Below are 27,284 nucleotides of genomic sequence, written 5' to 3' on the forward strand. Positions count from 1 at the left end.
AATGTCATGATTCCTGAGCCAGTGTGGAATTTCCCTTCTCCCTATTTATCTCCTGCACTTAGATCAACACCAATAAAATGTAATGTTCAGCTTACACAGGTTATGATTATGAGCAGAGGCTGGAACTATTTTTCTAATGTTACTTGAAACAAAACGTTGCCTGTAAAGCTTGCACACTTTTAATTTGGTGCATATTGAATTCTAGCTCAAGAGTGAACAGTATGGGCCCCACTGCCTACTTCCACTTTTTGTTGTTGTTGATGGTGTTGTTTTTTTTTGTGATAAGCCATTCCCATAGTAACAAAACTGTTGCCTACCTGTACTTGTTTCTGCCATAACTCTATGGTTCCAGAACAAGTGGTGGCAATGAGCAGTTTTTGAAGGAATTATCTTCTATTGCTCTGGGGTTTTTTTTAATACCATGAGTAAGGGCAAACAAAACCCATGTATGCTATTCAAATTTCTTTCAATTTCTTGCATGGCTTTTCAGCCACATACAATTATGGGTCCATTCATTTGTAATGTATGCCCAAATGCACACACACACACACACACACACACACACACACACACACATACACACACACACACACACACACACACACACACACACAGATCTGGTGGTGGTGGTGTGTCCATCGAGATCGATGATGACCATCGTTGTCATCCGGATGGGGGATGGGGGATGGGGGGAGGGTGGTGGTGGGGTGGGGGGAAGGATGCTCATGAATCTATCTGTGAGTGCGCAGATGGCTGAATAGTCCAATCTGCGCACGAAATGTTCGCTGACAGTTGGGGCAGACAAAGACAGGCATATCATTGTCAGGGAGCTTGTTTGCCCGTGACTTTCTGGCCTGCCTCTTCTCAACAGCTGCAGCAGTCCTGTTGGCCTCGCACAACCTGGCGCCTTTGTGCACAGCAGCGCGCCATTTGTCACGGTCCACTGCAGATTCCTCCCAGGAGTCAGGGTTGATATCAAACGCTTTCAGAGAGACTTTCAGAGTATCTCTGAAGCGCTTCTTCTGACCTCCGTGTGATCTCTTCCCTTGTTGCAGCTCGCCATAGAAGAGCCTTTTGGGCAGCCGATGGTCTGGCATGCGCGCCACGTGTCCAGCCCAGCGAAGCTGGGACTGCATCAGGATGGTGAAGATGCTGGGAAGGGTGGCTTTTGCGAGCACCTCTGTGTCTGGGGTCTTGTCTTGCCACTTGATGTTCAGTAGCTTCCTTAGGCATGTTGTGTGGAAGTGGTTCAGCTTCTTGGCATGTCGTTGGTACACTGTCCAAGTTTCGCAGGCGTACAGTAGTGTGGGGAGAACTACTGCTCTGTAGACCTTTAGCTTGGTCTCAAGACTAATGCCTCTTCTGTTCCAGACATTTGCATTGAGTCTACCAAAAGTTGCGCTTGCTCTTGCAATCCTGACGTTCACTTCATCGTCGATGGTCGCATTTCGTGACAGTGTGCTGCCAAGGTATGTGAACCGCTCCACCGCACTGAGTCTCTGACCGTTGACTGTGATGTTGGGCTCAACGTAGGGTTTCCCTGGGGCTGGCTGATGGAGAACTTCAGTTTTCCTCGTGCTGATGGTAAGGCCGAAGTTCCTGCTGGCAGTGGCAAACTTGTCGACGCTGAGTTGCATGTCAGCTTCAGATCCAGCGTTGAGGGCACAATCATCAGCAAACAAAAAGTCTCTGATGATGTCTGTCATGACCTTCGTTTTTGCTTGAAGCCTTCTGAGGTTAAACAGCTTGCCATCTGTTCGGTACTTAAGGCCGATTCCAACATCGCCATCTCTGAAGGCATCAGTAAGCATTGCAGAGAACATGAGGCTGAACAGCGTTGGAGCCAGGACGCAGCCTTGCTTGACACCATTTGTGACAGCAAAAGGAGCAGATGTTTCACCATTGTCCTGGACTCGAGCCTGCATGCCTTCATGGAATTGGCTGACCAAGGAAATAAATTTCCGAGGGCATCCGTACTTGGCCATGATCTTCCACAGTCCCTCTCTACTCACGGTGTCGAAGGCCTTAGTGAGGTCGACATAGGTGGAGAACAGATCAGCATTTTGTTCCTGACATTTCTCTTGCAGCTGCCTTGCAGCAAACACCATGTCAGTGGTTCCGCGCTCTTTCCGGAATCCACATTGGCTCTCAGGCAAATGACCTTGGTCAAGGTGTGCTGTGAGGCGGTTAAGTAGGATCCTGGCAAGTATCTTGCCTGCGATGGAGAGCAAGGAAATGCCCCGATGGTTATCACAGGCTTGCCGGTTCCCCTTTCGCTTGTACAAGTGAATGATAGATGCATCTTTGAAATCCTGGGGGATCGTCTCTTCTTTCCACATGAGTGAGTACAGCTGATGAAGCTTCTCAGTCAGCACAGTGCCTCCATCCTTGTAGACCTCTGCTGGTATGGAGTCTGAGCCAGGTGCTTTGCCACTGGATAGCAGACGGATTGCTTTCTGGGTCTCAAGAAGTGTTGGCGGATCGTCCAGTGCTTCGTTGGTGGGGACTTGTGGGAGACGGTCTATGGCTTCATCATTTATGGAGAAAGGGCGATTTAAGACACTGTTGAAGTGCTCAGCCCATCGTTCGAGAATGTTCTCCTTCTCGGTGATCAAGGTATTCCCATCTGCACTGAGGAGGGGGGATGATCCTGAGGATGTGGGGCCGTAGACTTCTTTTAAGGCATCATAGAACCTCTTCATATCGTGCCTGTCAGCATATCCCTGGATCTCATCAGCTTTGTCACTCAGCCACTTATCCTGCATCTGGCGTAACTTTTGCTGAACAGTCCTGCGGATGGCATTGTATGCATCCTTTTTTGATGTGGACTTTGGGTTGCTCAGGTGGGCTTGATGCAGACGGCATTTCTCATCCAGAAGCTGCTTGATTTCATCACAGTTTTCATCAAACCAGTCTTTGTGCTTTCTGGTCATGGGTCCAAGGGTCTCTGAAGCTGTACTATAGATCAGCTCACGCAGGGTCCTCCAGTCAGACTCCACATTCTGGTTGTCCAGAGAGGCGGATTCCAGACGATCTTCCAGCAGCTCCACAAAGGACTGTTTGATGGTGATGCTTTTCAGCTTAGTGATGTTGAGCCGTTTTGGAGCCTTCTGGCCTTGGGGGCGTCTCTTGGGTTGGATTCGAATATTCAGCTTCGAGACTACAAGGCGATGGTCTGTCCAACACTCGGCGCCGCACATGGTCTTTGTTACACGTACATCTTGCCTATCCCTTTTCCTGACGATGACATAATCGATGAGATGCCAATGCTTTGAGCGAGGGTGCATCCATGACGTCCTGTTACGGGTAGGGAGGCAGAAAACTGTGTTGGTTATCAGCAGTTCGTGCTCTGCACAGGTCTGAAGCAAAAGCAATCCATTTGGGTTGCAGTGGCCCACACCGTGCTTTCCAATCACTCCATCCCAGGAGATGTAGTCAGAGCCAACTCTAGCACTGAAGTCCCCAAGAATGATGAGCTTGTCTGCTTTAGGGATGGCAGCAATGACAGAGTGAAGGTCCTCGTAGAACTTCGCCTTCACTTCATCCGGGTTGGTCATGGTTGGGGCGTAGGCACTGACAATGGTGAGGTGCTTCTGGCCAGATGCCAGTGGGAGTTTCATGGTCATAAGCCTATCGTTGACTCCCTTTGGGATTCCAGCTAGCTTGCTGACAAGTGCTGTTTTTACTGCAAAACCAACGCCAGCCTCACGTCGCTCTTTGCTTCCTCGTCCACTCCAGAAGAAGGTGTAACCAGATCCCCGTTCACAGAGCTCGCCTTCGCCTGCAAGCCGAGTCTCACTCAAGGCTGCGATGTCGATGTTGTATCTGGCGAGTTCGGATGCAACTAGTGCTGTTCTCCTTTGGGGTCTGTCTGCGTTATCTCTGTCCAGGAGAGTCCTTATGTTCCAAGCACCAATGGTGAGAGGAATGATCCTTGTTTTTTTCTTTTCTTTCTCTTTGTTTCGACCGCTGATGTAGGGTCCCCGCCAGCCGCGGTATGCTGGCCAGGGTGATATGGAGCAGGCAATTTTTAGGGCACCTTTTCTAGCCCCTTCCTCATGCCAGGGAGGTGAGCAGTGCATTCCTAAAGAGGGCTGCTCAGACGCTCAGACGGCTGCCGAGCTCCATCGCTGCTCCTGTCGACGAAGAACGACCCTATGGCCTGAGCCGCCTGCGTGCAGGTCTGCGGCTGCGACTGCCAGTGTACCCACACCTGTCGTTTCGTCGCTCGCCTGTCGCCACAGGACTTGGGGGTGATGAAATGATGAAGGATGAAAGGTCATTTTGGATGACTGATGACTTGCGCGATGAGTTTGTTTAAAGTGAAGAGGAGTTGCGCAACGTCGACCTCACTCTCTTGTCCGGGTCCACCAATTACCAGTGGCAAGACTAAGTCGAGACGACTGGAGGATGAGCACGGATGCAGTGGATGACCAAGATATCCTTTCGGTGTCTCATCTTGCTCTCTGCACTCCACAGTGCGTTGCTGTAACCGCCTTCCTCTCTGTTGAACCGATAGGTTTCTTCCGCAGATTCTGCCGGATCCAGACTTCGCATACATGGATAGACACACCCCGGGGGCCAACTGCGTGTGGCATGCACACAGCACAGTGGAGCTAGATGGCCGTCGGTGGCTCTCCTGAGCCGACGCCCTTTTATGGGTCTCCATAAGGGTGTCTAGCCACCCGCCTCACCAGTCCCAGAAGGGAGCGGTGGAAGTGCCGGTTTAGTCGTCGGCAACCCGACCCTGAACAGGTTGTACTGGATTACAGGTTACCAGTAGCATATCTAATGACCTGACCTGACAAAGGTCTATACACACAGATCTATACACACACAGATCCACACAAACACACACACACACAGGTACACACACACAGGTACACAGACACACAGGTACACAGACACACACTGAGGTACACACACACACACACACACACACACACACACACACACACACACACACACACACATTATTTTTCCAATAACTTCTTACCCTTTTTCTAATACTACTGCTCATTGTGAGAGGAGATGTGGCATCTTTTAGACACGACAACTGAATAATAAAACAGCAGAACATCTGACTGAAATGAGCACAGGCAAACAACCGTTCTGTCATTTTAAAAACTACTCTGTAACTCTAAATGCTTCAAATTATATATGAGAACAGGAGACAACATAAAAAGATAACTTTTCTAGGACAGCTGTTGGCAGTGACTGTACCATCACAAATGGAGAGGACCATTTTGTTGCCACACACATGATTCATGACTAGTTTCCTGGATGATATCTATGATATGGCACAGCAATGACCCATTAAAATTTGTTAATAGACACACTATCCGTTGTATGTAACTTATTCTGAGACACCTCATACAATACAGTGGTGTGCCCATCTCCAGGAGATCTCCATGAGAGAAAACCGGACTCGATTCCCTCCAGAACCAGACAGCAAAACATTTGTAAGCAACAGGAGATCACTTGATTCAGTAGAGAAATATATTACCCAGAAAATGAACAAATAACTGATAGCACCAAAATAAGAATAAATAAATGATTTGTGCTATTTGGTTTGAATAAAGACCTTTTTTTTTTTTAACAGAAAACTGTTACTTCAATATGCCATGATCTTCGATCACTGGCACACCAAACATTTCAAATGAAATTGCAAGGCTCAAAATGAAGTCTATTCCATTTCAAGCTTTTTCACTTGGCAATGTTGTTGATGAAGGTGTACACCCAAACACACATGCGCATACACACACACTTACATACACCCTTACATGCACACACAAATGCACGCATGCACACACACATAAACACACACAAACACACACACATACACACATGTACACACACACACACACAAACATGCACACACACTCACACATAAACAAACACACACTCATACACACCACACAACACAGAACTTACTGAGCATGTCCGTTCATAGCAGCCACATGCAGAGGTGTCCATCCCAATTCATGACGGCAGTTCAAATCTGCTCCTTGCTCAATCAGTCTGTAATCAGTCAATCAATGCTTATGACTGCTATTCTGATACTCTTCGTGTGTGCATCTTATTACTGATAAATTTGTAGTATTTCATACTGAATTCCACACATTTTCATTTCTATTCGTCAAACAAAATCGTTTATTAATTTGATTCAAAAAGAAACAAACCTTCAAGATGCACATTTGACACCCAAGTGATGTCCCAACACAAGCTGACACAATAATCATCACCTGCATCAAACTACATGTGTGTATGCATTGAGAATGAGAAAAAACTGGAGAGGGAAGGGAAATTGAATGTGAGCATTCCTATCTATTAATCTAATTTCCAACACAAGGACATGACTCTTGTAGATTCATGTACAAATATCATGTGCTTCAATCCCCCTTGGTGTTCAAGATCTCTTTCACCCTTCTGTGTTTTCTCACATTCTTTTTCTTGGATTTCCAAGACCAGTATCTAACGTCTTACCAAGTTTGATTCCTCCAGCCTGTGTGTCAAAGTTTACTGAGGGCAGGCACACACACACACACACACACACACACACACACACACATATTCTTTTTAAAAAGTAGTTTAGAAGTTTGTGCTATGTTTATTATCTCCAACTTCTCATACCTAAAACAGTTTATTCAGATCGCTTGTGAGTCCAAGTTCACACACACACACGCACGCACGCGCACACTCACACACACACACACACACGTGCGCACACTCACACACACACACACACACACACACACACAGAGCACAGAGAGAGAGAGTACTGAATATGGAAATAACAATTCTAGTTATCCAAAAACTGTTACAAGTTTAAACATGAATGGTATCAGGACATTTCACTCAATAAAACTGAGCTGAAACCTTTTTACTGAATATGAAATACTAGTTTATACAGGCTTAGCAGAGGCTTTTATACTTCTAGTCTCACCAGCCATCAACCAATATCCTGCAGTCTTTTCAGCTATAGCTCAAACAAAGGAATGGAAGTGAAAGGGTACTGTGTCACAAAACATCTTGATTTGGAGGATATAACGAACAAATAACAGTAATCATGATCCTAATCATGGTAATAATGATTAAACAAAGGGGAAACAAGAGAGGCAAGGCCTTCAAGACTCACTTGTGATAAATTAAGTCCCCTAACATATTAATTGCAGAGTAATTTCCCTTTTTTACTAACTGCACCAAAACGTTTGCAAAATAAATAAAAATTCCATGCTTAGCAAAAGAAGTTCCTGTTTGAACAAAAAATGATAATAATGACTCTTCTTGTTGTTGTGTCAGAATAAGAGGTCAAAGTGCCAAGTTTAGAGAATACAAAAAAATATAAATATAACAGTAAATGCAGTTTGCATATAATTAGGCTTCTTTTTTTAATTTTTTTTGTGCCCATCCCAGAGGTGCAATATTGTTTTAAACAAGATGACTGGAAAGAACTGAATTTTTCCTATTTTTATGCCAAATTTGGTGTCAACTGACAAAGTCTTTACAGAGAAAATGTCAATGTTAAAGTTTACCACGGACACACACACACACACACACACTCACACACACAAGTGAGTCAAAAAGTAAAAGGTATGCTCAATTTCTCTTTGAGATGGTATAGATGTTAAGACTTTTCCCCATTGGGTGAAGTGGTCAAAACGAGTACACTTACAGCACTAGATTCTCACTCAATTTTTTTAAGTTCAATCCCCTGTCCTGGTGCACCTGCTGGGTTAAGGGTAAAGATTTTTATGATCTCCCAGGTTTACATAAGTGAAGACCTGCTAGTGCCTGAAACCCCTTCATGTGTATATGCATGCAGAAGATCAAATACGCATGTTTAAGATCCTGTTTGGTAGGTTATGGAAACAGGAACACACCCAGCGTACACACACCCCAAAAACTGGGTATGGCTGCCTATATGGCGGGGTAAAAAATAAACACATGGTCATACACATGCAATGTTACATGTCTGTGAGGGGGTGGGGGGAGGTGAGGGCGTGGGGGGAGGGGAGGGGGGTAAGGGGGCAGGGGTGGGGGGGTGCATGACTGAAACCTGACTGAATGATACAGGAGATTAATGATGAGTGCCCAAAGGCAGCTCTCAGTTGGCTCTTCCCAGGTTGGCAGCCTGCTGTGCAAATGGCTGTGTTTGTAAAACACTTAGAGCTTGGTCCCTGACTGATCATTGCTGCTATGTAAGTATCCATATCATCATCAGCAGCAGCAGCCATTCTTGTGGGGAAAAAATATGAAAAATTGTTGTTTCCCCAAATAAGTACATAGTTGTTGTTTTTTTTAGAAAATAGTAACTGACAGACAAACTATTTGAAAATAGTAGTTGACAGACTATCACCATACTTTGGTATTTCTTTGTGAACCCCAAGTCTTGCAGCTGTCAGCAGTTTCTCATCTGTGAAGACAGAAAAAACAAAGATGTGAGTCAAAGTAAACAAGTGGATCAGTTCAGACAAACATGATCCTAACATGTTCACTCTTCTTGTTAGCATTTCATATAAAAACTTTTTTTTTTTTTTTTAACCTCAGTTACTCTTTCCCTCTCTCTCTCTCAGAAAATTTCTGTTTTGCTCTCATGATCATCTCACTCTCACTGTCTCTGTTGTCCTGTGGTTAACACCACATGAATTGTTTTATATACACAATTCAAGCCACAGGTGTCAGCATGGTTATGCATTTATTTTCTCTCATAGGTGAAAAAAGATTACCATTTAAAGCACAGTTAAGTAATGCATCATGCTTCCAATATCTGTTCATAATTGTTGTATGCTCTGTTACACACTGAATTGACTCACCTTATTCCCCACATTGTTGCCAATATCAAATTAGTAAGTTTGTCCACTAAAATTAGGGTAGGCCTTCTTGTTCCTCAATTTGTTGCCAAACCAAATTTCTCACCAGCACCTGACAACTTTGCTCTACTGTCAGTCCCCAATTTGTCACCAGGGATAATTATACTGGACATAGCTTCAACTGCTTTTTCTACTCACACTGGGGGATGTGATAACAAAAACTTGTGTTTTGAAACACTTATAATTGTGTGTAATAGTAGTAGTAGTAGGAGGAGGAGGAGGAGGAGTAATCTTCATTTTAACTTCATTCAACTTTAACAGTTTAAGTGATATTAGATGTGTGTGTGTGTGTGTGTGTGTGTGTGTGTGTGTGTGTGTGTGTGTGTGTGTGTGTGTGCATGTGCATGAATTTTGCTGGTGGTCTATTATCATTTTTTGGCTAGTGGTCTATCAATGTGTCTTTCTTCTTCTACTTTTTTTTTTTTTTTTTTTTTTTTGTGTGTGTGTGTTGTTGCTACTAGTCTATAAATATTGAATATATGCCTTTTTTTCTGGTTATGTGTTCAGTGTGTGATCCCAGTCTTCCCGTACTCAGTTCTGGTTAGGAGCTGGCCAATGGCCAAATATATATATATATATATATATATATATATATATATATATATATCCTGCCTCTGATTGGGCTTGAATCCAGTTCATAAAGTCACATTCATCAGTATACAATCCAAATCACTTCACACAACTGCTGGTGTGAGAGAGAAAAAAAATATATTGTGTGAAAAAGGATAGATGTTGGCCTGAATCCAAACAAAGCTTTTGGTCCTGATGCCATTCCTTCAAAAATACTAAAAGAGCTGAGTGACATACTCTTTAACAAATCAACTGAGAAGACTGTGCCCATAGACTGGAAAACAGCAACAGTTATACCAATTTTCAAAAAAAGGAACAAGAACAGACCCAGGGAATTACAGGCCAGTGAGCTTAACATGTATCATATGTAAATTATCAGAATCATTCATAAGAGAGGCTATTGTTACTAATGTTAGACATATGACTGATAATAAATTGTATGCTGAGTGCCAGCATGGATTCCGCAAAAATAGGTCATGTGTGACTCAACTTCTGGAAGTGATGGAGGACTTTACAAAAGAGATAGATAAGGGAGAAAACATAGATGTGTTATACTTAGACTTCCAAAAAGCATTTGATTCTGTACCACATGAAAGACTACTAAAGAAACTGGAATCTTATGGAATAACAGGAAACATACTTGGGTGGATATGGGACTTTCTAACAAAAAGAACTCAAATGGTTAGGATTGGTGGTTCCTTCTCTGGTAAAGCTGATGTTATAAGTGGCATACCACAAGGTAGTATATTAGGACCTGTACTATTTACTTTATTCATAAATGATCTCCCTTGCGAACTAAAGAGTACATGTAAATTTTTTGCAGATGACACAAAATTATACAACTCTCCAAAATTCTATCAGGATTTACAAAAAGATATTGAAACGTTAGTAAAATGGTCAGACACATGGAATCTATATTTTAATGCTAAAAAATGTAAAGTACTTCATATTGGGAAATCAAACCCAGAGAAAGAATACATAATGAAAATCAGAGACAAAGAAATAAAAGTATCAAAATGTGATGAGGAAAAAGACTTAGGTGTCACATTCGACAAAAATTTATCATTTGACAAACATATAACAAATAGTATTAACAAAGCGAACAGAATGACTGGAATAATAAAAAGAGCATTTACATTTATAGATAAGGTTACTTTCTTATGGTTATATAAAACATTAGTTAGACCTATCCTAGAATATGGAAACACTGTATGGTACCCAACGCAAATAAAGCAGTCACAAGCCATAGAAAGGGCTCAAAGAAGAGCAACAAAGCTGGTCTATAACATAAAAGATTATTCATATCAAGAAAGATTAAAGTACTTACAACTACCATCACTTAAAGCAAGAAGAGTAAGAGGGGACTTGATACAGACGTACAAAATATTAAATGGGTTTGAAGATGTAAACAAAGCATGCTTTTTTTGTACTCCAAAGGTAGACACTCAAGAAACAGTACAGACACAATATTTAAACAGTATTCCAGAACAAATCTCAGAAAGTTTACATTTAGTAACAGAGTAACAAACTATTGGAACAAATTAACAAACAATATCAAACGTGCGCCTAGTATAAACACTTTTAAGAACCTCATAGAATAGATAAACACGAGTTATTGACAAAAGCAAAATATGACTTTGATGGATAAAATGACTGAGCTAGTCAACGACCTGACCAACAATGTAAAGGAGTAAATTTGAAGGAGCATAAAAAGCCAAAAATGGCTAAGTTGAAAAAAACAACGCCCCAAATCCTGATCCTGATCCTGAATACTTTTGGTTGTGTCTTCGTCTTTGTTATGGTAGCGGACAGAATATATGCAAATTTCGACAACCCATATAAATGAAGTTGTTGTATACATCACTTCTTGCATACCGACCGAAAGTGACTGACTGAATGGCCATCAGTTCCATCAGGTATCTGCAAAATGCTGACAGAGGACAGTCAGCAGCTGAAGAGACCGATCGAACAGGCGTCAATTCTACTTTCGATTTAATTCCCCTTGAACGTGTTGTATTTCATCAGATTTTTAGACGTGGTACAACCTCAGTTTCAGAGACAGATATACTCCTGACGTTGAAACAGCTAACTATGAGAATAAAATCATTCGGTCCATCATGAATTTCCCAAAGCAAAAATGAAATGCACACATGATATACGAACTCAAATCTGTTGGTGATGCGCAAAAAGCAGTGCCGCCGTATAAACACAATCCCACGCCAACCGCTGCGGCCGTTCCAAGTACATGTGTATTTCGGGTGCACCGCAAGACTCTGGGAATTGCTGTTGCAGATAACACTTTGACAGTCTTCAGTTTAGAGACACTGCTGAAACTCTTGGCATTTGGGCATGGCTTTCGTTTATGAAAGGTCAGCAGAAGACCTCTCATGAGACACGAACTAAACCGTCTGCTTCCGAAAGCCGCCATCACAGAAGACAAACGTAACAGGGCCCCAACGTGTGGACATCTGATTTTATTTTTAAAACTAAAAGCGCATTAAAAAAATCTAGGAACTGAGTCTTCCTAGACTTTAGATGCGGAAAATATTCTCTCGATTTTTCTTTTCTTTTTATAACTATCTTTAAAGCTGTGACCTATTTAACAACATTCCGTAATCTGTTATTGGTGTCAGCTGTGGCCTAATCTTATTCTGTGAGTTACGGCACATTGTACGCTAGGTCGAGGACAACGTTGTTGGCTGAAGACAAAATTTCATTTTCACTATCAGTAAGTGGATCGTTCGAAGTTTTTGATTGATTTCTTTGAATTATATCTGGATTTTAACATATTTACATAGCATGCGAGTTAAGTGAACACACAAGCACTGAAGCAGGACTAATACAGTAAGTGTCAACATTGTTTGTGTAAGACTGGAACAGTGTAAGGCTTGGCCGTTAACTGATTTTGAAACTAGATCAGCCAGCCGAGATTTATCTTGACCACGCTGTTTCGAAGACAGTTTCGCGGTGGGTTTTTACTTATGGTATCCTGTATTTTATGCCCAGGTTTGATACCAATCAAAGATGAAAAACAGTTCCACCACACAACACAAAAGGAATTATAGGCCTCTTTTTTTTTGTTTTGTTTTTGGTTTGTTTCCGTGTTGAAGCTCTTTGGAGCTTGTTCACAGGTCTTCTCACTAGTACAACTGAATTGCATACGTGGTACAAGATGTCGACAGTTGTGACTAATGATAACAGTCTGGGTTAAATTTTGCAGGGAGCTCCTTCCAGTGTGTATCCAGCCTGTTCTTGAAAGCATTGACTGATGGGGCTGTGACCACACTGTCTGGCAGGCTGTTCCAGGTGGTGGTTACGGTTACGCGCTGAACGAAGAAACTACTTCTGATGTTGAGTCTGCAGTGTGATCTGTCCAACTTCAGGCTGTGCCCTCTGGTATCTCTGCCTTGGAAGTAGCTGATGTGGGGGCGGCTGGTCAAGTACAGGCCATGCGTGTATTTGTACATGTTGATCATATCCCCCCTGAGGCGGCGGTGCTCAAGACTGGGCAGGTTCAGTGCAGCAAGGCGCTCTGGATACGGCTTGTCCTTCAGTGATGCATTGAGCTTGGTGGCACGCCTCTGTATATCCTCTAGTTCGCAGCACAGTGTCTTGTGTTGAGGTTGCCATGCTGTGTGTCCATACTCGAGAATTGGGCGAACTAGAAACTTGTATAGCTAGATGAAGACTGCGGGGGTGAGAAAGTCAAATGATCTTCGGATGACTCCAAGAAATCGGTTTGCTTTTGCAGTCGCTTGGTTGATGTGGTTCTTGAAGGTCAGCCCTTTATCAATCAGGATGCCAAGGTCCTTCTCTTCCTCACTTTCTGCTAGTTCCACCACTATCAGTTCCCCTTGTCCATCATGGCCTTTCATGTGGTACTTCCTGTCTGTCTTTGGGTTCCCCATTTTCATGACTGAGCATTTCTCAGGATGAAACCGCATTTGGTGTGTGTGTGTGTTGTTTTGTTTTTTATGGTTGATTGGTACCATGGTAGGTTAGTTTTGTGCTTTTCCATCGTATTAATTTTGTAAAGTCTGGACAAAAGCATGAGAATGAAACTTCCATCACATGTATAAAATTAAGATTTATGATTGAGTCTGTCATGGAAGGTAAGAAATATATTGTTGCATTGTGTAGGTTTTGATCACCTACTGTTGTAGACTTGTACCAAGCCCCCTTTAGATGACCATATGGGAGACAGGAACTAATCAGAACCATAGAAGTGGATGGGAAATTAGAACGTAGGACAACACCAACACCATAAAGTACCATAGAGTTTAGAACAATGTTTGACACTTTTTGTGATCTTGTTCATGAGTGATGAAGCACATGTTGACAATGTAGCTGTGGGAGTCCATTTAGATTTGTGACAAGGCTGGACTGACTGACTGACTGACTGTTTCCTTTTATAAAATATCCCAGTTTAATGTGTGGGTCAGGAAATTTGAGGACAGCTCCCCAAAGACACATCCAGTGATCCCTGCATTAACTGCAACTCTGCAGCATATTACTTTATTAGTATCTTACTATTATTTGCTTTTTCTTCATTTTTAATGTTTATTCATATATGTATTTGTTTATTTGTTTTATTAATCCTGTTGCAGTGCCATTGGAATATAAGCATGTGTTGTTGTTTTTTGTGCGTGTGTGTGTGTTTTTTGTTGTTGTTTTTTTTATTATTATTATTATTACTTAATTGTACGGAAAAAGAAATAGGTCATTAAGTCTGACCCTTTTTTTCTCTTTCTTTTTAGGTCAAGTATACCAGAGAAAACTACATGGCACTGATTAGCTTATCGGTCAATATTTCAGTTTTAAACACATCTTCTTCTGTCTCCTGACCCAGATATGTTTAACAATGAAAGTAATACTGAACAAATGCTTCATATTCTTTGCAGAACAGCTGATCTTCTCTTTCTCCCACCAGCCTGTTCATTGGTATGACCTTTTTAGCCTGTTTCTTGAAAAATGCAAAACTTATTTCAGTATTAGACATGTCATATCCTGTCACAGTGTCAGGTTTGAATTGTGTGTGTATGCCTGCATTCCGCCTTTGTATATGTACAGCCTGTGTATTACTCGTTAAGTGTGAACAGACTTTCAGTTAAACATAACCTTTTGTCTGCTTTTGTATTATTACTTGACTGTCAATCAGTCTCATTTTAATTTGGTGTCTCCTTTAGTCCTTAGACAGCTTTGTATGTTGTTATTGTTATACAATATACATATGTGTGTATATATATATATATATATATATATATATATAGATATAGATATATAGATATATATAGATATATATAGATATATATGTATATGTGTGTGTGTGTGTGTGTGTGTGTGATATATACATATATATTTATATATACATACATATACATATACATATTGTCATGCTCTCTTCTGCTTAGAATCATAAGAGAGTCTGAATATATATCATTATATGGTAATAGTGTTATGGGCCAGAAATTTTATTTAATAATTTCTGTATAGTGTGTGTGTGTGTGTATGTATGTGTGTATATATATATATGTGTGTGTGTGTGTGTGTGTGTGTGTGTGTGTGTGTGTGTGTGTGTGTAAAAATGTGTTGATGTGTGATACTGATAGGTTAACATTTGAGTTTTAAAGTGTTTAGCTACAATTCCAGTACTGTTTATTTAGTTCTGTAGTGTACATGGGTACCATCTGCTCAGGACTGATATTGTTGTATTGTCTGCGAATACATTTAATGTAGTCCTTTATGTTTTTATTTCTGTGTGTGCTCTTTCTTATCAGAAAAAGACCCAGTGACTGCACAGCACATCCGCCATGCGTCTTGTAATTCTTGATGAATACAATGATGTAGCACTATGGGCTGCCAAGTATGTCAGGAGAAAGATCTTAGACTTCAACCCAGGTCATGACAAGTACTTCACTCTAGGTTTGCCAACAGGTATGTATAAATTTATGATTCCTATCAGCCACATTGTATGTCAGAGCTGTTGTTTTCAACTTTACTAAGGAGTGTGTGTGTGTGTGTGTCTGTGTGTGTGAGAGAGAGAGAGAGAGGGAGGGAGAGAGAGTGAGTGTGTGCGAGAGAGAGAGTGACAGAGAGACGGAGAGATTAATAGCACAAAGTTGATTTTACATTAAAAACTTTTTTTTTAAATGCATGAGTGTCTGGGCAGTTTCATAGATGGTCTAAAGCATTAGACTGTTATTCAGACATTTATTCAATTATGGATTGTTTAGATTGGTTGATTTCTTCCTTTGTTTTTCAGGTGGCACACCACTTGGGATGTACAAAAAACTGGTTGAGTTTGTGAAGAATGGCTCTCTGTCTTTCAAATATGTCAAGACTTTCAACATGGACGAGTATGTTGGTAAGTTTGGTCTGCATGTGGATCTGCATAACTCATTCACTTTCTGACTTATTTCTTTTTCTTGTATTAGAGTTGTGAATATGTCCAGTTTTGCTGTGATATATATTCCACTCAGACTTATTTTGTATGAAATGTAAGTCATGATGTATTGATAGTAATTTGTGCAGTGTGGCAGGAATTTGTTGATTTGATCAAGTAACATATCATGTATGTCATGGCTCGGCTGTGCAAACAAAGATTCAGGATGAGGGTCGTCCACATCCACTGCATGCTCACTGGTAGTGGGACAAGACAACATGGGACTGGCAGGCACAACTGCAGCAGCTACAAGGAAACGTCTGTTCTGGTTTTTGTGCTGCAGTGTCATGGGTATTCCTCCTTTTGTCCTCAAGGCTAGCCATGTATGCGTTCTCAAAGGAGGAGACAGCCTGATGAGTGGTGTGTCGCCAGGCCTCATAATCAGAGGTTAGAGCAGACTACTGGCCATGGTCAATGTGACAGACAGCAAAGGATTTCTTCAGAGAGTCCTTGTACCTCTTTTTCACTGCCCCTCTGTCATGGATGGCTTGTGGTGAGTTCCCTGTACAGCACAGTCTTTCACAGGCAATGATCCTCCATCCTGGACACTTGCCCTGTCAAACACATGTGTTTTTTTAACAGCAATGGCTTGGTGATTTTGACCTTTGCCTTTTGGAGGACTTCAGTGTTGGTGATGAAGTCAATCTCATGGATGTTGAGGTTGGTGTGGAGGCAGCGCTGGTGGATGCGCGTGAGGTGTTGCAAGAGGTGAAGGTAGGTTACCCACAACTCTTAGCCATACAGGATGGTAGCCAGGACAACAGCTCTACACACTCGGATTTTTCTGCCTTTCTGCAGATGCTTGTTGTTCCAGATTCTTTACTTCAGTATACTGAATGTGCTGTTTGCCATTGTGATTCTGTTGTCAGTCTGAGCATCATGAAGGATGGTGCACGTCAGGTAGCTGAACTGAACTGGTGGTCAGCCTTCAGTTCCTGTCTTGCCAGTGTTGTTGCAGGAAGGGTGGTAATTATCTTGAGTTGTGGGTTGATGGAGTTCTGTCCTCTTCAAACTGTCAAGTCTGAAAGGCCTGACAGCTTCTGCAAAGCAGAATGTTCTACAGGGCTTACTGTGTCCATTCTGTGTGTGACGACTACTCTTGTTCACATTAGCTATGCATGTACAAGAGGAACCAGCTGTTACAGTTACAGACCTTTAATCAGTACCCGAAGTCCCTACTCTCCATCTGCCAATTCGCATCCACAATTACACAATATCTTCTGACAGAATAAATAATTTAGGACACGACGGTGCTGTCTGTGTGAATGCAACAAGGTAGAAGGGCAGCATCATCAGCAAAGAGTAGCTTTCAGATGAGTTGTTTCAATGTCTTAGGGTGGGCCTGTAGTTGAAATAGGTTGAACAGGTTGCCATCAGTGGGTTATCGGATGTAGACCCTGTCCTCATCATCAAGGTCTTCTGTGGCCCTTCTGAGCATCAGGCTGAATTAGATGAAGAGAGTTGGTGGTGAGAACGCAGCCTTACGTTACACTGTTGCCTGTTGGGAAGGGCTCTGAGAGGTCATTGCTGCGTCTTACATCACCACATTGATCTTCATGTAGCTATATGACCATGCTGAGGAACTTTTGGGAACAAAGTATCACAGTAAAACATCAAACAACTTAGGGGTACAAAGTAACAGTAACCCATTAAACAACTTTGGGGGACAAAGTAACTCAGTATACATAGTAATTAAACATTTTAGGGGGACAAGGTAACAATAACACATCAAACAACTTTGGGTACCAAAGTAGTACATGTACAGTACTACATCAAACAACTTTGAGGGACAAAGCAACACAGTTAATGCATCTAACAGCTTTGAGGGACACAGTAACACATCAAACAAGCAAACTGGAAATATCTTCCACCAGAAAAAAAAAATCTGTTCCCTGACTTCGCCAAACTCAAGAAAATTTACTTCAGAGTTGTATGAACTCAAGTTTACACCCACTCTTTTCAGTTTCAGCCACCTCAAACCAAGAAGTGAAAATGAAAAGGTAAGCTCCAAATAGAAATTAGATCTTATAGAATAAAACTGACACCCAGTAAAGAGGGACAAGACAAACATTTCTGAACTCCAAAAAGATGTCCAGCTTTTTTCAAAGTCCTCATCAATGGAGGTGCAAGTATATTCCGTAAGGGTTTGTGTTGTTTTTTCTTCTTGTTGTTGGTATTTTTTTGTCTCGTGTGAAATGTTCAGCACCAAAAGGCATTATCCTCTCTTTGATAAATAGTGTTTGTGTTTGAACATTTCTTCTGCTTTTGTTACTGTATGAACATGACAAATAAAGTGTATTCTAGATGAATATTGAATTCCATTCTCAGAAGTTTCTTAGTTTACTTCTCTGTGCCCCCATCAGTCTGTGCAGGCTCACAGGAAGCACTGGGCACTAATCATTTGAAGTCATGATTTAAACAAAAAAATTTTATGCCTTTGCCTTATTCAGAGCAACGGTTTTTGCACATAATTCTTGTTTCAATGTTTGGTATTTTTCTCAAAAGTTTCCTCTCAGTTTTTCATTTGATGAATATGCAGATTTTCAGGGTGTATATTTTTTTCTGATATGCGTGAAGTTTTTTCCCCCAATTTGTAGGAGCTGCTTTCTATTTGTGTTGGAGACTTTCTCTGCAGTTGACAGACAGAGACTGCAGGACTGCAGGCCAGAGGATTGCCCATTGGGTGCTTTGGTTGCTGTCACATTTTGTACCTCCCTGGAGCACCCAGAATCTGAGCGAAATGAACATACTGGTTTAGATATTAAAACAGTTATTGCCAGCAGTTAAAGTGACCCCTGTTCATGTTCAAACACATCCAATTATTTCCCACTGGAATAGAATACAGATGACGGGCGCAATAGCCAAGTGGTTAAAGCATTGGACTGTCAATCTGAGGGTCCCGGGTTTGAATCACGGTGACGGTGCCTGGTGGGTGAAGGGTGGAGATTTTTACGATCTCCCAGGTCAACATATGTGCAGACCTGCTAGTGCCTGAACCCCCTTCGTGTGTATATGCAAGCAGAAGATCAAATACGCACGTTAAAGATCCTGTAATCCATGTCAGCGTTCGGTGGGTTATGGAAACAAGAACATACCCAGCATGCACACCCCCAAAAACGGAGTATGGCTGCCTACATGGCGGGGTAAAAACGGTCATACATGTAAAAGCCCACTCGTGTGCATACGAGTGAACGCAGAAGAAGAAGAAGAAGAAGAATACAGTCGTTGAGTGACTGACATGTTGCACTGTGTTTCTCAACAGGTTTGCCAAGAGACCACCCAGAAAGTTACCATTCCTTCATGTGGGGAAACTTTTTCAAGCACATTGACATTGATCCGCAAAACGCTCACATTCTGGATGGCAATGCGAGGGATTTGGAGAAAGAGTGCAGTGATTTTGAGAAGAAGATCAGTGCTGCAGGAGGCATACAGCTGTTTATTGGGGGTGAGTGTATTTTGTTGTTGTTTTTTTGTGGGTTTGGGGAGGGGGGGGGGGGGTTGTTGTTGTTGTTTTGTCAATCCCACATATTCAGAATATGTTACTGTTATTAGATAAATAAATGCATTCACAAATGAATAAAATGATAAATACATAAACTGCATCAGTTTATCAGTAGATACAGTATTAGAATAAAAATGTATTTGAAAAATTCAAATTTTACTTTATTTCCTTCTTTCCCTTCACTTACACACTTTAAGAATATATTACTATGTTATACCCAAGATTATTCTCGAACCTTGATCAGCGTCAAACTTAAAATAGAAATTTGAAAGAATAAAGTATCAAATGAATAACAAAAATGATAATAAAGGAGAATTGATGTGTATTTTTACAAATTGGGGGTGTGCATGTATTTTTAAATGGGCTCATGCATGGGCATGTGCGCATGTGTTCTATTATGATTTAATATCATACAATATTCAAGAAAGAGTTTGGGGGTGGTATGATGTGATCATGGGCTACCATTTTCTAACATTTTCAAGTTAATGATGATAATCATTTAAGGCCAAGACTCTAAACATGATTTTGATTCCCACAATTCCATGAGGAATCAGATCACAGGAGAACATCACTTTTGGTTCGAGTGTTGTTACAGGCTGTCCTGTTTTAATCTGTATATGATAGAAATAACAACATTGAAGTGAATCTGGAATACTGGTGCTAAGTTATATTTTTGGACAGTGAGATTTGGATAGTTTCTCTTGTTGTCTCTCTTTGGGACCATTCAAGAGTAATTTCCTTGTCACTTGCTGTTAGTGTCTCAGCCACCTGGGACTCAGTCACAATCCTTAACGATGAAATTGTTTTGTTTTTAATCAAAAACACCCCGCATGAAATTTTATACATCAAAGAAGTAGCCTTTCACATTGTTTAGATCAAACTGTACTGTTCCTACTTTCTGCTTGGTGTATAACATATTTACGTAGTAATTTTACTGAATATTCTTAATTTACATTGTGTGAGATTCTGTAATCCATACATTTGACAGGTGTTTTAAGCGATATATTTTCACATGTGACTGGTCGTATTAAGGCTTGACATATGGAAACAAGTTTTACATCACATGGAAAATTTCCTCTGCTAGGTATAGGACCAGACGGCCACATTGCATTCAATGAGCCTGGCTCGAGCCTTGTGTCACGTACCCGCGTCAAGACTCTGGCTCAAGATACCATTGACGCCAACTCTCGATTTTTTGGAGGGGACTTGTCCAAGGTACCGGCACAAGCCCTTACTGTTGGTGTTGGCACAGTCATGGATGCCAAAGAGGTGAGTTAACTATTCCATTTGTTTATTTTCCCCTCATGTAAGGACAAGTAGCGCTCTCCTCAAATAGCACAAGGTGTGAAAATTGATTCAGGTGAATGCAAAGATGAATAAAAATAGCAGGTGTCAGTTGCCTCCATCATGGAATCCATGTAATCCATTTCACTTTGATTTTAATGTCACTTGCATTTGCAATTTTCTTTTTTCAAAGGTCAGGGATTTTCAAAAGTTCAAAATGTTAGATGGGAGTAGAGCAGATCTTATGCATTTATTTGCTTGTAAAAAGCTTTATGTCTTTAGGGCATTTGAAAGTGTAGTTAAGGAGTTATAGACTATTAAGAAGCAGATGTTTTTGGTTCCATCGGTTTTTCCAGAGTGCCTGTTAATCAGAATGGCAATGCAGATACAGTCCTTCCATTTTTTTAAAGTAATGTGCTACATTTATTATCTCCAACTTCTCACACGAAAATAGTTTATTCAAATTGCATGTGAATCTAAGTTTAAATGGAGTCTTTTTTCACAAGTTGTTTAAAAGATTGTGCTCTGATTATGTTCTACACATATTCACAATTCTGGCTGCCCTTAGCCCAGTCAAGCGCATGATTATGAAGACCTTAGGCCCTTGCTTTTCATAAAAGTAGTTAAAATTTGTGCTGTCTTTATTGTCTGCAAGTATTCTTAGTTCTGATTGCCTGTGACCAAGCTCATGTGAAGACCTTATCAGTATACTCTTGAAAACTGGGTCAAACAATTGGGGTCACATTTATCTGGCAGACCTTGTATTATACGAATTAGGAATCGTAGAAGGGAAGGCTCATTTTGCTTGTATCTGGGTGAGAGGGAAAATGTGAAGTAATCAGTAGACAGAACAAATGTTATTGCTGATAAATAATGTTGTACATTGATGACCTTGGTAGAGTCTATTTTCTGTTAGTTTGTACAAAGTTATGTATACCTCATGTTGGCAGCTAAATGTGAATGTATTAAACCATGCTTCCACACATAATCACCTTTTTCACATATTTTTCATACTTGTATGAACAGGAGAAAAAAATCTTCATGCAGTTGGTAACATGTTTAGGTAGTTGGTTACCCAGCCAAGGTGCTCATTCCAGCCACTACTTGTCTGTCAAGGTGATGATCCTCATCACCGGCTCACACAAGGCATACGCACTGCACAAAGCCATTGAGGAAGGCATCAGCCACATGTGGACGGTATCAGCATTCCAGCTACACCCATCCACCATCTTTGTGTGCGACGAGGATGCCACCAACGAGCTGAAAGTCAGAACAGTCAAGTACTTCAAGGGATTGATGCAAGTTCACAACAAGCTGGTTGAGGACCCTGATACTGCGGTTTAGGAGTACAGGACCCTCAATTGGTCTGTTGGGTCTTTCTCGCACCTGAAGGGGTTTTGCCTTAAGATTTTATTGGATGTGAACCTGCGTTGCTGTTATACAGCCAGTAGATGGAAGGGGAGTTTGGGAGGGGTGATGTTGGGGGTTTGATCAGTTTTTGTGTCATTTGAACCTCTTGACACATTTTGTGTCAAGAGTAGTGACCTGCTCTGCTGCTTTTGACAGGCTGTTCCACTCTCTGACCATTCTGGACAGAAAGAGGAGCTCCTGTATTGGGTTCTGGATGGGATTAAGGGGAAATGGCTGATCATATCCTTGTTGCTAAAGAGGGGGAGGGAAACGTGTTTTGCATGGAGGCTGGGGCAGTGAACAAGACTGCTGCAGATATAAAACAGCATTGAGAACCTGGTATTAGCTAGGGACTTTACAGTAATTAGCAAGATCCGGAGGCAAATGATATGGGTCATTGCTTTATCAGAGAAAATCGTGTTTCATTAAGTTGCTTGTCTGCAGTGCAAAGAAAAAGGAAATTCTGAATGGTCCACAGTAAATGCATGATCAGTAGTGTTTACCGCATGCCAGTATTATAAATAAGGTACTGAATTAACTAGAATAAACATGCTGAAAATTGTGTCTGTGACCAATTTACGAAGTCCCCTTCATTCACCATTTTGCCTCAAAGTCAGTTTCTGTGAGTATTGTTCTGCATGTGGTAACTACTTGCTCAAATGTGTATCTGAGCAGTATTGAGTAAAGTTATGGAAAAGACAGGAATGGCTTAAAAGTTTGAAGATTTCTCAGTTGATTTGGTATTATGGCTGCCTATCTGGGTAGAGCTGACTGACAGCTGTCATTGGGAGTTCGTCATTCATTTCCTCACAAACGCTTGCGCGCACACACGCACACACGCACACACACACACATGTCGCTAGGACTTACATGTTCATTGAAAATGTTAATCACATTTAAACAGTTTAACCAAAAACGTTTTTGGACAGTAAGTAAAAAATTTAAATGGGATCAATTTAGGCGGTTTACACATATTCGAATTGTAGTATATACATTTTTATTTTTAAAAGAAAAGTGCTTTTTTTCTCATGGTTATAATGTCATAAGTGAATTTTTTGTTGGCTCCTTGTCTGTCATCTTGCCTACATTTTGTTGGGGATTTTTGTGTGTTTGTTTGTGTGTGTGTGGAATGTTGAACAAACATATGGTGTTTTTGTCATCATTTTCCCATTCTGGAGAGTTATGATGAGGACAGGGAAAGTTTGAAACTATTTCATATACATAATCATAAAACTGTTAGATAAACCACCACCACCCTCCCTTCTCTTAAGTTTTTTTTCTCTTTCTTCCTTTAAATCAGTAGGAACCGAACATGAGCCATGAAGGCTTTGCCTCTCTTGTTCTTTCTTTTTAATCACACCTAAAATAATTCTCCCAAGAGAAATATTTTGCAGAAATGTTGTGTACATGCTATAGATACAAAACTTGATGCCAAAAGAAGTGCAAAAGCTGGATAAGGGTTGCCACTGGTATGACTGTGTGAGATTTAATGCAAAATTACAAGTAATATATATATATATATATATATATATATATATATAATCAGTTTGATATGATTCCGACATCACTGAATGCATTTTTTATTTTTCTTTGTTTTAATTTAAGCAGCTTGTGTGTTTGTCATTACGTTTTGTATTTTTCACATTCAAACTCATTATTTTTCATTTTTGTGGTGCTGTTTTAATTTTCCATTGAGAATTTTGTAGCTTTTTAAATAATCTGCCTCAAAGCCATGATTAAGGTCTTCAGGGATGACTGGATTGTAAGCAATACTACTGACTGAATCATGGTCTGGTTTTATATGGTAGTCATGGGGTTCAACTTTTATTCATTTTGAGTTTTTGAAGAGCAGGTTGTTGGGTTTTTTTTTAATATTTAGAACACTGCCTTCTTTAAATTTTTGTTTTTGATTATGCGTGTCCATGATTGAGTCAGTTTCTACAGTTTTGAAAGTCATAGATTGAAATGGCTGCCATATAAGTGACTTGGTGCTGGCTGGTGTATCTTTTTCATTCCATGTTTGCATATTTGTGTATCCCGAGATGATTGTCCAATAATAAACAATTGTCATGTGTATTATTGTAATGTTTCATTTCTGCTTTAGTTTGATTTGTTTTGTGCTGACATGTGAGGAGCATTCCCTGGGTTTATGTTCATGAATATGACCTGTACTTTCAACTCGGAATTGGTGATGTATGGTTGGCTAGGCTATGAATAAGAATGATGCTGGTGATGATGATAAAATAACAATAATAATAATGATGATGTTGATGATGACATCTGAACTGACATGAGCAATTAAGGTGTAGTCGTTTGTCAAGATTAAGATCTGTTTGTAGGTAACAGAAAAAGTTGCTTGTGCTTGTTATGGGTAATGCAAATATTCTGCAGTACCCAGCAAGTTTTTCAGTTAATGTGCATGAAATGTTTGCATGTATATGTCCATCAGTTTATGATTTCTTCAGTTGTCTCAATGATAATGATGACATCTGAAATGACATGAGAAATTAAGGTCTGGTCATTAGTCTAGATAATTAAGGCCTAGTCACTGATTATGAAAAATTGCTTGTGCTTGCTATAGGTAATGCAGATATTCAGAGGAACCCAACATCCACATCACTCAGTGTGTATGAAATGTTTGCATGTGCATCTGCCCATCAGTTTAAGATGTTGTTGTTTTCAGACAAATATTGACCGTTTGTTCTTTACGTGTCCCCCATTCTCTTTCTGGATTCCTCTTTGTTGTTTCCTTTCTTTTCTGTTCACCTCTCTCAAAAGGGGATGCTGGTGGATCCTTTCTATATTTTTATCCCTGCTTTCTGGAAATTCTGGGACTTGAAAATGTATCTTTTCCGTTCTTCTTTCAATCTTCCAATCCCCCACCCCCTCCCTGCACTGCCTGCCCTCCACCCCCTTCCCTGTTCTGTTGTTTTCTTTCTGGCTTCCTTGCTTTTTTTTTTCAACAAGATTTGTTTGCAGTCTCTGAAAGACTTGCTTGGCTGTTATACATGATTTTGGCTTAAAACTTTCATCATTTCTGTACAAAGTTTGTTTCAATACATGTTCTCTTGATAGTTAATTGATTTTTACCCTTCTTTTTAACTGGTGCCACCAGTACAACCTCATTTTATTAGTTATAGAGCTTAGTACTAGTGAACCAGCCATGTGCTTTATGTCAGAGGTACCAATGTGTTTTGCTTCTTTTATCTTTTTTTTTATACTACCATAAACTTTATTTTTCTTCTTCAAGTCCTGACATGGCTCCTTGGGTCAGCTGAGCTATAAGCAACAATGAAAAAATACATCAGTGAGTGAATAAAGAAATAAATGAATAGATGAAATAGTCCTTTTTTACATTCCAGAAATTTGAGCTGCTTCAGTTTTTTTAGCAACCCATTATCCAGATTGAAGTGGCACGGTGGTGTTGTCAGTGTCGCTGTCAGGTTTTTTTGTTTTGTTTTGTTTTGTATTTTGTTGGTTTGTTTGTGTTGGTTTTTTTTTTTTTTTTTTTTTTTTTGCTTTTTTCATTCATGTATTAATTTCTCATTAACCAGGCAAAAAGTGAAATTTTGATTTTCTTCCCTAAGCCTTGTTCTTCACATGAGTATACAGAATAGTATGCAACAGAACAACTTGAGTTTATAAATATTGCTCAGCAAAACATGACATACAAATAGTTATGGCATTGGTCTTGTAGTGTGGAGCAGCATTGTGGGTTTTTGTTTGTTTGTTGTTGTTGTTTTTGTTTTTTTTCTAATGATACAGTAAGTCATTTTAGTGCCAAAATATGTTTTTGACATTTTACAAAAGAAAAACAATAATTACTTGCATTATCTTTACAAGAGAATTTTCCTTGTTTTTTTCTTTTTGTTGTTGTTGTTTTGGGTTGGGTTTTTTGTTGTTGTTGTTGTTGTTTTTGTTTGTTTCTTTCTTTTTTTTTATTTCATTGCCATTGGTTTTTAGTTTCTTTATGATTTCCATGTGGGTGTTTTTTTTCTTGTTTGTGGGTTTTTCTTATTGGGGGTTTGTTGTGTTTTTTGTTGTTGTTTTTGTTTGTTTGTTTTGGTTGGGGTTTTTTTGTTTGTTTTGTTTTGTTTGTTTTGTTTTGTTTTTGTTTTTTTGCTTTTTCTCTTTCTTTTTTTTTATGATTGAAGAAAAAACAGAATAACTATAGGAATTCAGTTTTGAGGCATTGACTGATGGAGACAGGATTACATGACAAGTGATTCTGCCAGAATCTCCAGAATTCAGCTGCCCTGTATTTAAAATTAAAAAAAAAATTTAAAAAAAGTTGTCATTGTGAATAGCATGGTTATGATTTGTTTCTGCTGTTCAAAAAAAAAAAAAAAAAAAATCTGCAAAATTCAGACTGGAACAGTTGGAACTTAGCATGTACACATTGTCTCACTTGGCAGTATGCTGGCATTAGTCTGTTTAATTTTCTGTGTATTTTGTTAAATTTTTTGTTGAACAACATTCTATTATCAACTGATTTTCAATGTGTTTGAGCAGTCTTTCCTGCTTTTTGTGTTCTTGTTATGTTCCTTTTTCCACTTTAGATTTACCTTTGCATGTGTACCATTTCTGACCTTTCTAAGTATCATTTACAGATGTACAAAAATTAAAAGAACTAGTAAATAAATCATGTATAGAGTTTGTTTATGTGTATGCATGTGGTGTGTTTGTGTTAGAGATGCATGCAAAACCTGTTTGATTATAAAATGCATAAGTTAAAATGGAGAGCAAACACAATACTTGATCATGGTAAGTGAACATTGCATCCATTTCTTGAACAATTACTTGAAACAAATATCAAATAAAGTAATAATCAATTATGGGTGACCAGTTTTTGTTGATCGTAAAAAGGTGACTGATCAGTTGTGGTCAATAATTTGTATGGCAGCCATCTAGCAGAGAAAGTGTCATGGTTGTTAACATATACATTATATTCTTTGGTTTTGTATTCTGTTTAAAAAAAAGTATCTGTTGAAGGTCATCTTAAATTTTACATAAATACTAGTAATACTTTGCAAACAGCATTATAAAACATGAAATGGCATCAGTTATTAGTTATTATCATCACATATCAAAATAACAGAAGTAATTCTGTTATCTTCAGATTTCCTGCATTTCCACGTCTTTCTTTTATCAAGTTCAATAAAGCATTCCAGACTATTTGTACAAGTTACTCTTTCAGATTGCA

The 27,284-nt window shown here is 40.0% G+C and overlaps 2 protein-coding genes across 2 annotated transcripts in view; one reads left to right on the forward strand and one right to left on the reverse strand.

Moving 5' to 3' along the window:
- Nucleotides 1-11,877, reverse strand: part of LOC143284082 (mitochondrial disaggregase-like) — a 34,608-nt gene extending 22,731 nt beyond the window's left edge. The window contains exons 1-3 of the mRNA XM_076590716.1: nt 11,607-11,877; nt 8,365-8,416; nt 5,935-6,021 (exon numbers count right to left, since the gene is read on the reverse strand). Of these exons, the coding sequence (XP_076446831.1) occupies nt 5,935-6,021; nt 8,365-8,416; nt 11,607-11,871 (404 nt within the window). The 5' untranslated portion in view covers nt 11,872-11,877. The remainder of the gene's footprint in view (nt 1-5,934; nt 6,022-8,364; nt 8,417-11,606) is intronic.
- Nucleotides 11,878-12,034: 157 nt separating this feature from the next.
- LOC143284083 (glucosamine-6-phosphate deaminase 1-like) lies at nt 12,035-27,082 on the forward strand. Its single transcript, XM_076590717.1, has 7 exons — nt 12,035-12,171; nt 14,345-14,384; nt 15,221-15,377; nt 15,706-15,807; nt 19,148-19,330; nt 20,472-20,656; nt 21,788-27,082. The coding sequence occupies exons 3-7, from the start codon at nt 15,254-15,256 to the stop codon at nt 22,013-22,015; spliced, it is 822 nt and encodes a 273-aa protein (XP_076446832.1). The 5' UTR covers nt 12,035-12,171; nt 14,345-14,384; nt 15,221-15,253; the 3' UTR covers nt 22,016-27,082.
- The last annotated feature ends 202 nt before the right edge of the window (nt 27,083-27,284 follow it).

Source organism: Babylonia areolata, chromosome 7, assembly GCF_041734735.1.
Source record: "Babylonia areolata isolate BAREFJ2019XMU chromosome 7, ASM4173473v1, whole genome shotgun sequence".
Classification (NCBI taxonomy): Eukaryota; Metazoa; Mollusca; class Gastropoda; order Neogastropoda; family Buccinidae; genus Babylonia; species Babylonia areolata.